The sequence below is a fragment of the Rutidosis leptorrhynchoides genome, chromosome 8, assembly GCF_046630445.1.
Source record: "Rutidosis leptorrhynchoides isolate AG116_Rl617_1_P2 chromosome 8, CSIRO_AGI_Rlap_v1, whole genome shotgun sequence".
Lineage (NCBI taxonomy): Eukaryota > Viridiplantae > Streptophyta > Magnoliopsida > Asterales > Asteraceae > Rutidosis > Rutidosis leptorrhynchoides.
In genome coordinates this window covers 108,842,984-108,853,854 of record NC_092340.1, presented here as the reverse complement: position 1 = coordinate 108,853,854, position 10,871 = coordinate 108,842,984, and the positions used below count along the sequence as shown (strand labels likewise).

General features: G+C 33.1%; 1 protein-coding gene across 1 annotated transcript; it reads right to left on the bottom strand.

Annotated features, from left to right (window-relative positions):
* Positions 1-7,425: 7,425 nt before the first annotated feature.
* On the bottom strand, positions 7,426-10,032 carry LOC139861636 (probable indole-3-acetic acid-amido synthetase GH3.1). Its single transcript, XM_071850087.1, has 3 exons — positions 9,692-10,032; positions 9,457-9,558; positions 7,426-8,988 (listed from the first exon to the last, which is right to left on the bottom strand). The coding sequence occupies exons 1-3, from the start codon at positions 10,009-10,011 to the stop codon at positions 7,611-7,613; spliced, it is 1,800 nt and encodes a 599-aa protein (XP_071706188.1). The 5' UTR covers positions 10,012-10,032; the 3' UTR covers positions 7,426-7,610.
* Positions 10,033-10,871: the final 839 nt, after the last annotated feature.

The following is a 10,871-nucleotide window of genomic DNA, read 5'->3' as shown; positions in this document are numbered from 1 at the left end:
GTTGTTGTGTGTGGATAGTGATTTAATGGTGGTTCGTAATTTGAAGGCGAAACAGGAGAATAATAACAGTATACGAGTAAGTAGTAATATACCATTTGTCAAGATTTGGTGATGGTGAACTTGGAACTAATAGTAGCGTGCAGTAGTAGAATCAACAAGAATAGATCGTTGTTGCAGCGGCAGTTGATGCAAGTAGTGGTGGTTTTCATGTTTGTAGTGAGAAGAAGAGAGATCCAAGGTGGCAGCCAATGGTGTTGGTTCATGGTAAGATTGTGGTAAGTTTGTGATTTTCATGGTGGTCAACGTAAGTGAGGTGAAGGGTTGTTCCCGATTGTAATGGTGTTACTTCACAATGAAGTGTTGTTATGATGTTAATATGGTGATGGTTAGATAGTGGTTGTACATGGTGATGAAGTGGTGATCATTGAAACAAAAAAAAAAAAAAATTGTGAGCAATAGAAGGGAGAATAGAAGAGTTATATGATACAAGTGGGTGAGTTTAATATCCGGTGTATGCAACTATATACAACTCATAGTTGTTATCAACTAAACAAACACAGTAACATACATATTAATATAATACATAATAATACTAATATATAGAATAAGAATCACAAGTTGCACAGTATACCTAAAGCAATATATCAATCATTTAGAACAGTGAGCCATCGGTGTTTTAACTTCATCTACCGACAGTTTTAACGGACTATAATATCGTACTCCGTTGACGAATCAGTGGCGGATAAAAGTGTTCATAAAAATCCCATATTTTTAAATTAGCTATATTTATTTATTTTGGTCATTATGGTATAAAATTCGATCATTAACTATTAAATAAAAATTACATTAATTATTTACTCCCAACCCCAAGTAAAATATAAAAAGTTTTAAAATTCAACAAATAGTTCCTAAATACATTTTTAGTAAGCCTAAAATTTATAGAACTCATTTTCAGATCACCGTTTATTTTAAAATCATATAAGTTTGAATTTAACTTGTTTAATATCATTCAGAACATCAAACGAGTATTATAATCATTTAATATTTATTTTTAATATACTTTATTTATATATAGAGATATATTTTAAATAACAATTATGATAATATCCTATTTTTTTATTAATTCTTAATAACAACATATAATACTTCAAATTATATTTCGAATTATTATTTATATATACATACACACATATCTATTTATAATTAATTGTTAGTGAATCGTCGAGAGTAGTCGAAGGGTAAATGAATTCATGAACACAGTTCAAAGTTTTTGAAACATCAACATTACACACTTTGCTTATCGTGTCGAAAACATTAAATCATATAAAGATTAAGATTAAGTTTAAAGATTAAGTTATAATTATAGAAATTGAATCAAAGTTTAAATATGAGTATTACCTTGTATTAGAAAGATATCTTACTTTAAATAAGAAAGATTTCTTGAGCTTAGATGATTACTTGAATTGAATTAGAAAGCTTGGAAGTAATCTTGTAAACTTGATAGTATTCTTGATTTTATGAAACTAGAACTTATAGAATTTATGAAGAACACTTAGAACTTGAAGATAGAACTTGAGAGAGATCAATTAGATGAAGAAAATTGAAGAATGAAAGTGTTTGTAGGTGTTTTTGGTCATTGGTATATGGATTAGATATAAAGGATGTGTAAGTTTGTTTTCATGTAAATAATTCATGAATGATTTATAATATTTTTTGTAATTTTGTGAGATATTTCATGCTATTTGCCAAATGATGGTTCCCATATGTTTAATGACTCACATAGGCTGCTAAGGAGCTGATGATTGAGTGTATATACCAATAGTATATACATCTTAGAATGTGACGATCGCTCCAAATCCATATGGACGAACACGTCATTCATTGATTTCATTGCGAGGTATTTGACCTCTATGTGATACATTTTGTAACATTGTATTCGTTTGAAAAGGTATTTCATAAATGAATATATAAATTCCAGGTTTTTAACATCTGATGATTTCTACGTATAGACAATCACCATTTAATGGTTTACAATAATACATCTGTTGACAATACAGTCAAAATAAGATACATGGTAATGGTTTGGTGAATGCAAGTTTCTTGTATATAGCATGTATGACTCCAAGCACATATCTTGTATCACGTATAAGCAAACAGCGGAAGACTTCTAGAATCCTGAGAATAAACATGCTTCAAGTGTCAACACAAAGGTTGGTGAGTTCATAGTTTTAATATTACACATAATCCGTATATCAATGTGGATTACAAAAGTTCAGTTGTTTTATTCAAAACGTTTATCAATAGGTTTTACATAAAAGGTGGATCACAAGATTTCAGTTGTTTCATTCGAAACGTTTATCATTCGGTTCTACAAAATTGAGCACCCTGGTAACTAAACTTTAATGTTTATATAATTTGTACCCTTTGTATAATCATCTTAATAATACACACAAACCAACGTGTACGCTTCTCAAATAGCATACGTCCGTTAAAAGGCTAGCGCTCTAGCTCGGACGGGGATATCAAGCCCTATGGATCCATATATAACTACTCGCGCCCACCAGTTCTTATAACCGGCAGTTACTAGTTACCAAAGCTAAGGGATTTTCGGTTCAAACTCGGTGTAGAATTTAGTGTGTACTTGTGTCCATTGTTTTTAAAATAAAGTGCATGTATTCTCAGCCCAAAAATATAGATTGCAAAAGCAATTAAAAATGGAGCAAATGAAACTCACGCATATAAATCTAGTATTTTCAGTATTTATAAACAGTCGCATGTATTCTCAGCCCAAAAATATATTGAGCAAAAGGGATCATATGAAACTCACACATATAAATATTGTATATCGGTTAATAAAACATTTGCATGTATTCTCAGCCCAAAAATGTAGAGAGTAAAAGGGATCTTATGAAACTCACAGTTTAATATTGATATACAATATTGCAGGAAAGCACGTAGACGCATCGGAGATGATAAACACGAGGTTTGATTCACAAAAATACCCCCGAACATTACCCATAATTTCCTTGGCAATAACTCATATTTTCCTTAGCTCTTTCCCGCTCGAAAACATATTTTGAAAATTACTTGGACAGCACTCCGTCGTAATATTTTTTGTACATTATTATTTTTGTATCGCAAAAATAATAACACTAATAATAAAAAAATAATAAGATAATAATAATCTTATTAATAATAATAATAATAATAATAATAATAAATAATAAATAATATTACGGAGTATATATATATTTGTGTATGTGTGTGATTTAAATCGAGCGAAACACCTGAATTTATAGTACCTGGCCTGGAATCTGGAGTCATGCGACTCGCATGGAAATGGCCTTCTGGCCATGCGACTCGCATGAGGACCAGGGACAGCTCACATTGTTTTGGCTCCTAGCTTGTCGACATAATATAAAATAAATATAAATATAATATATATAATTTAAATTAATTAATTATATATTATATTAAATTCACGTGCATAGTTGACTTGTAATTTTTGTTCCGATAAGTCGTACGTTGTCACTCGACTTATGTCCCGGTTCCGGTTTTTCGAACGCTAAGAAAACTTGTACTTTACGTTTCGTGAATCGTACCTTTGTCAAAATATAGTCTTAAATCATCCATAAAATATACCACTGTAGCAAAGTTACTGTAGCAAAGTCAATTTTTACTGTAGCAATTCACTGTAGCAAAGTCAATTTCACTGTAGCAAATAGTGATTTTCAAAAACACTGTAGCATTTTGAGTAATGTGGCAATTTGAAAACACTGTAACAAATTAGTGTTTAACTGGTTCATCTTAAACGCTTTAGTTAACTTATCTAAATATCAATTGAATTAATAAACGAATGTTACTATCGTTTATTATATATATGTATATATCTTTTTAATATACATAAATCAGTTTTTAAATACACATTGGAAGTTATTTATAAATAAATTTTAATAATAAATATTTCAACTTATCATATACATTCAAATAGATATTTAAACCAATAAGTTTAATGTACGGTATCAAACAATTAATACATTGTTACCTTTTCATGTTATAGTATATATGTATCTATTTACATATAATTGTTCGCAAATCGTCGAAAACAACCGAAGGGTATTTAAATATATAAAAGTAATTCAAAATTTTTGAGATTCAGTTTTACAGACTTTGCTTATCGTGTCGGAAATGTTAATCATACAAAGATTAAGTTTAAATTTAGTCGAAATTTCTGGGTCATCACATAGAAGCTGTGTATTGTACGAGTATGAATACGGGTGCATACGAGTAGAATTGTTGATGAAAAATGAATGAGGATGTAATTGTAAGCATTTTTGTTAAGTAGAAGTACTTTGATATGTGTCTTGAAGTCTTTCAAAAGTGTACTAATACATCTAAATACACTACATGTATATACATTTTAACTGAGTCGTTAAGTCATCGTTAGTCGTTACATGTAAGTGTTGTTTTGAAACCTTTAAGTTAACGATCTTGTTAAATGTAATTAATTTATTGTTATTATACTTAAATGAGATGTTAAATTGTTATGTTAACATGATAACATGGTGTATGAATATATCTTAACATCATATATATATGTTAAAATACTATTACAACGATAATCGTTACGTATATATATTGTTTCGAAATTCTTAAGTTAGTAGTCTTGTTTTACATATGTAGTTCATTGTTAATATACTTAATGATATATATAATTATCATTTTATCATGTTAATTATAGTGTAACAATATCTTAATATGATACATATGTACATATAGCTTTTACAAGTTTTAACGTTCGTGAATCGCCGGTCAACTTGGGTGGTCAATTGTCTACATGAAACTCATTTCAATAAATCAAGTCTTAACAAGTTTGATTGCTTAACATGTTGGAAACATTTAATCACATAAATATCAATCTCATTTAATATATATAAACATGGAAAAGTTCGGGTCACTATAGGGTAGTCGCCGCCTAACATGTCCAAACCATCTAAATCGACATTCCCTCATTTTTTCGGTGATGCTCCTGATTTCTAACACCCTAAAAACTTAATTTGAAAATATTTTATTTGAATATATTTAGGTGTCGTTTGTTTTTAAGTCTGCAGACCTTATTATGTCTTAAGTCTGCACGTCCGCAGACGTTTTTACTGCAGATTGTTTGTTTTTCTGAAGACATAAGATAAAATAATGTCTTATTCTGTTTGCAATCTCGCAGACTTAGAAATGTGCTTTTAAGTGCTGCAGACATGATTAAGTTAAATTGCAAACATAAAAACAAACAGTCTTCAGTATTCAGCATACAGACTTTTAGACCACATCTTCTTTACATATATGGTCCACAGATCTTCAGACAAAAACATTTTAAAAAACAAACAACATCTTAGTTAATTTACATCGTACATGTGTATTTGTATTCTAGAAGCACTCTTTATTCTCGAGTAGAAGGTGTAGACGAAGATTTAAGGATCTTAGGTCGCTTGCTAACATCCCTAGAGTCGGAATACACTAGAATTGGGTTAAACCGAGATATGGGTCGTATCAGGATCAAATAGATCAAACCTAGGACAATTACTAGATTAGATCGACGCCTAAACGAAGTATTTCGGTGGTATTTGGTGTTAGGGTTCGGCAGAGACAAAAACATGTCGATTAGGGTGAATGGGATGAGTAACCTCAATAAAGAAGTCTCAACCCGTATATATACTGCATATCAGACACACTGGGTCGAGTGTGTCTCTCAGTCGGTCGACTGTGTAACACAGTCGGTCGAGTGTGTATACACACTTGGTCGACTGTGTGAGCAGTTTAACTAATTGATTGTTTAACAAATTAAACCCGCACAATCACAAACGTAATCAATAGTCACAAGTAAACATTATTACATAATCGAATGTATCAAACTATGAATCAATCTACGGCTGGGGATTCATGCACTAACAGAAGGATATCGAGTCTTTTACGTCTTTGAATTCTAGAATAGAGTAAGAACTTATTGTCCCATCTCATTCATATGTAGCTCATAATTGTGTAGAGGGGCGGATATACTTTAATAGGAGTGGTAGTACATGTTACTACTAAAATACGCAATCTAGTGAAGAAAAAAAATTTGAATTTTAAACTAGTGATATTATAGAATTTTGTAATCTTTTGTATGTAACACCATTGAACAGTGTAATTTTTTTAATAAACTTTCAACTAGTGATGTATGTGAATAAGATTCTGGATCCCTCACTCTTTGTATATTTGTATAATTGAATATAGTTGTTTGACCGACCAAACGCAGAAAGAACGGGATTATCACCAAAAAACCCATTTTTTTTACCTTTCTTGCGTGAGAGCCCAAAAAATTAAAAAATTGCCAATTTGCCCTCGCAAGGAGCAAGGTGCCTTGCTCCCTTGCGCCTTGCGTCCTTGCGACCTTGGTTTCACATGGGAGCAAGGAGCAAGGTGCCTCTTGCTCCCTTGCTTCTACCTGGGAGCAAGGACGCAAGGTGCCTCTTGCTCCCTTGCTTCCAGGTGGACGAACACGTCATTCATTGTGACGATCGCTCCAAATCCATATGGACGAACACGTCATTCATTGATTTCATTGCGAGGTATTTGACCTCTATGTGATACATTTTGTAACATTGCGAGGTATTGAGCAAGATCCTTGCTCCCATGTGAAACCAAGGTCGCAAGGATGCAAGGCGCAAGGGAGCAAGGCACCTTGCTCCTTGCAAGGGCAAATTGACAATTTTTTTTTTTTGGGCTCTAATGCAAGAAAGGTCAAAAAAATGAGCTTTTTGGTGATAATCCCCCGAAAGAACATCCCTCTTCTCCTTTTGAGTTCTTTTACATGCAAAAGCTTTCTTGCTTTTAGATTTTTGTAGATTATACCCTCCGCCTTTTTCTTTCTTTGTAAAAATGTAACTGTATCACCCCTATGGCCCAATTTTTAAAATGGAAATTATTCAAGTTATGAATTTTATCTTCGTATAAGCAATCACACGAAACTTAATTAAGCATTTTGATTTATTTTTCTTGTTTGCAGTATAAATAAATTTATGTACACAATAAAGCAGCAATACTACAGGAAAACTAAAACCAATTTAGAACAGTAGAAAACAATAACCATAACCACTCTACATAATAAGTAAATCACCTTAAAATGAAGAGTGATATTTTCATCGATGAACTTGATAACATATCATATCAATTATTATATATACATTAAATAATTATATATTACTGTATTACAGATTTACAGAGTACTATTTAATAGTAATATACATATACATTTTAATGTATTTATCAATCAAATTCAATAATAAACATATCAATGTCAAAATTAAAGCCAATAAGTTTATAATTAAAAGTTAAACAAAGACAAAAACATCATTTTTTCAACAATATATAAATATTATATATTATCCTTACATTACTTTCCAACTTCTAAACTACAACATACACCCTTGACTTTCTTAAATTACACAATCCACCCTTCACGTTTTAAAACATACAAATTACACCCCTCATAATCTGTTGTTACACATTACAGTTCATTCACTTAATTAAACCTACATTAGACAACCTTGTTCAATTCACTTGATCTTGTTACCAACTTAAAAACGTCGTTCCGGGACCCAATGCGGTGCACCGGGGCTAAAATGGGTCGATACAACCCTCGCATCCAAAAGTTCCATGATCGGTGTGAAACTAACACACCTCGGAACTTTATATTGGTTAATGGAAGCCCCTCGCGATATCGCGTAATCCATCAATTCCTCAAATGTACCATTCTTCACAACACGAATCTCCAACGGGCCAATAGAGTTATCCGCAACCCGACTCTGTCTATAAACCGAATTCAAACATTCCTCCATTGTCAAACAACACTGATTCAACACTTCATGACCCGGCCCGTTACTTGGATCTTTCACCAACAATTCCCAATAAATAACATAATGACCCGGTATCGTTTTTGTGTCCCCATAGCTCGTGTACTCCACAACCGTAGCATCAAACTCCTTTAAAAGCTCCGAAGCCTTTTCAATTGCATTTTGTAGCTCCGTTTCATCAGTTTTATCCGCTTCGATACTTAGTAAAACATTCTTCCTTCTAATGAACTTAAATTGAGGGGCCGAATTGTGGAAACCCGTGACCCGAAGAATGTCGCCAACCCGGTAACGACACAAACCCGAGTAAGTCGAGATCACGAGCTCGTACTCTTTACCAAGTTCCAGGTCAGCTAAGTCATGTAGCTCAGGAAACGAGTTATCCGATTTCAACCCCGAGTTACCCGAGTCATGTGGAATGAATTCAAAGTAACCCATGTTTGGCATAATGGTGTAAGACACCTCACATGGTTTTACCATTGGGGTTAAATTTAACCCAAAGTAACACTCAGAAGAAGCATACATGGTGCAAGTTTGAGGTAAGTTACCACTGTAATAATCAAGGATTGGAATATACTGAGCCATTGCTCCAGTCACGATGACGTCAACATATTTGGTATTGGGCCAAATCCGGGTTATGATCCCTTCCCAATTTTCCTCACAACACTCGTCTCTAATAAACTGGGCCAAATCCGGGTCGGGCTTTAAAATATTGGACATGCAAGCCCGAATATCTGGGTCAGTGATTTTAACGTTTAAGAACCCGGTTTCAATATCAAGGGCTAATTGTTTCCAATGTAAAGTTAGAAACTTAATGGCCCGAACTAGACCGGAAGCAAAAACCGCACCACAACGAAGGACTTGTTGACGGTAAATGAGACCACAAAGCATTTGAGAGTACATGCTTTGAAAGGAATCAACACAAAGGATGGTTTCAATTGGGCTGGTGTAAACGTTGTACGGGTCATAGGGTCGGGTTTTGAATTGTTGGCTTTTGTAGTAACTGGTTAGAACTGGTCTAGCTACTAGACCACTAGGGGTTTTTGTCTCGGCTTTTATGAACATAAAGTACAGTCCCTTGCCTTTGTCTAAACCGGGCACGTACCTACAACACCAACATAAATGATTTATTAGTCCCCATCTTAACCATAAACAGTAAGCACAACGACAATAATATTCACCTTAAATGTGTCATCATAAATTAATATTAATAAATAAATAAATATTAAATATGAAATAGTTATAAATAGTGTCCAATTCAATTCATTACTTATTAAGTACACTGTCTAGTTGATTATACTATGTATTTCTACTTTCCAATCAATGCATGTTTTTTTTTCGGTATTTTATTAAGTTGATCAACAATAAACAATAACTAGTTGGTTATAATAAAAACGTTTAATAGAGTTAGGTGATGTATTTTAATTGGCCTGTTAATTAAATATCAATATAAAAATTTGACTAATTTGTGAGATTTATTTAATATATCTAGTTAAGTAGCAGTAGACACTAATTAATTAACTAACATATAAATAAAATTAATTAAATAAAGAGAAAGACTAAAAGTACGTACAGGTTCATGACAGGCATGAGCAGGCTATACAATTTCTGCCTGCGGTCCATCTCTGCAGCAATTGTTGGCATCAACTTTCTTTCCCCAGCTGATGTCCCAGAACTGCAATATATTCAATTCAACATGTTAATAAATATATACTGCGTAAATAAAATTATTATTATTCGTATTAATAAAAAAAAACTGAAAATAATATGTAGTGCATGAAGTAATTAATTATTGTTATTGTATTGACCTGGTAAGGAATTCGGAAATGGGATGTGAAGACAGGATGGGTGAACGATCTCCGTTAGCGATACGTTGAATATACGGCTGGAGATCCTCGTACGACACGACAGGAACCTTAGACTTGAATGTTTTCCGGTCGGTGGCGCCGCCAAGGTTCCATTTTTGGAGGTATTCAGCTTCAGCATTTTGGGTCAAAATTTCGCTTAAAACGTTTTCTTGTACGGAATCACAGTTTTTCGTCATCTCTTCAATAAATTGAAGAGCTTTTGCATCTTTCTCAGTCGCCGGTGGTCCTAACGGTGATGACGTCACTGTATCAACAGCCATGATTAAACTTTGTGAATATGTGTTTGTGTTTTGTGTTAATTTTTTATGGTGTGTTTTGATGGATGGGTTGAAGGGAATGGGAGGGGGTATATATAAGGAGAAAGGGGTGATATGCCACGTCAAACGCCACGTAGGAAATAGGCAATGGGAATAAAATGTTTTATTGTTTTGGTGTGGAGGAAAGGGGGACAGGTGGGACCTGACACGTAATAGTGTCGGGCGGAGGAGTGGAGAACTGGGGACCAGGGGTATGGACACGTCAGAGGGGTAATTTAACGGAGTAAATGGCTGTTTATGGTGAGAATGTTGTGCCGGAAAACGACGGCGGCCGGCGAATGAGGCATTTCTGATTCTTCATACTACAACCAAACAATAACCTACCTATAAAGCCTATAAATATTAAATACAGTATGTTTATATATTTATATTCTAGATTCTAGATATTAACTGTAACCCTTAAATGGGAACACACTATAATATATGGGTGTTTTAAATTAATAAAATAAGATTAAGTAAATAAGGAGTAAAGTAACAAGTTTATTCTTGTATTTTTTTTTAATAACTAGACGACACTTTCATACCACGTATAATACAAGCAATTTTTTTCCCTTCAACTATTTTTAACACGGCGTCGGATTCCGTCTGTCAAATCGTGTGGCAATCTCAGACTCTCAGACACTTCCTGACGCCCCTAACGCAGCGTTAGGGCAGATTAAATTATACATTTTTCGATTAAATTAAAAAATTTATTATTTTTGTCTTAAAAATGTTTGTAAGGCTTAGTAAGAATTCGAGTATAGGAACATAATTCTTTTTCTCTCAAAGTTTTTACGTTATTTATTAAGTTTAATATAAATATT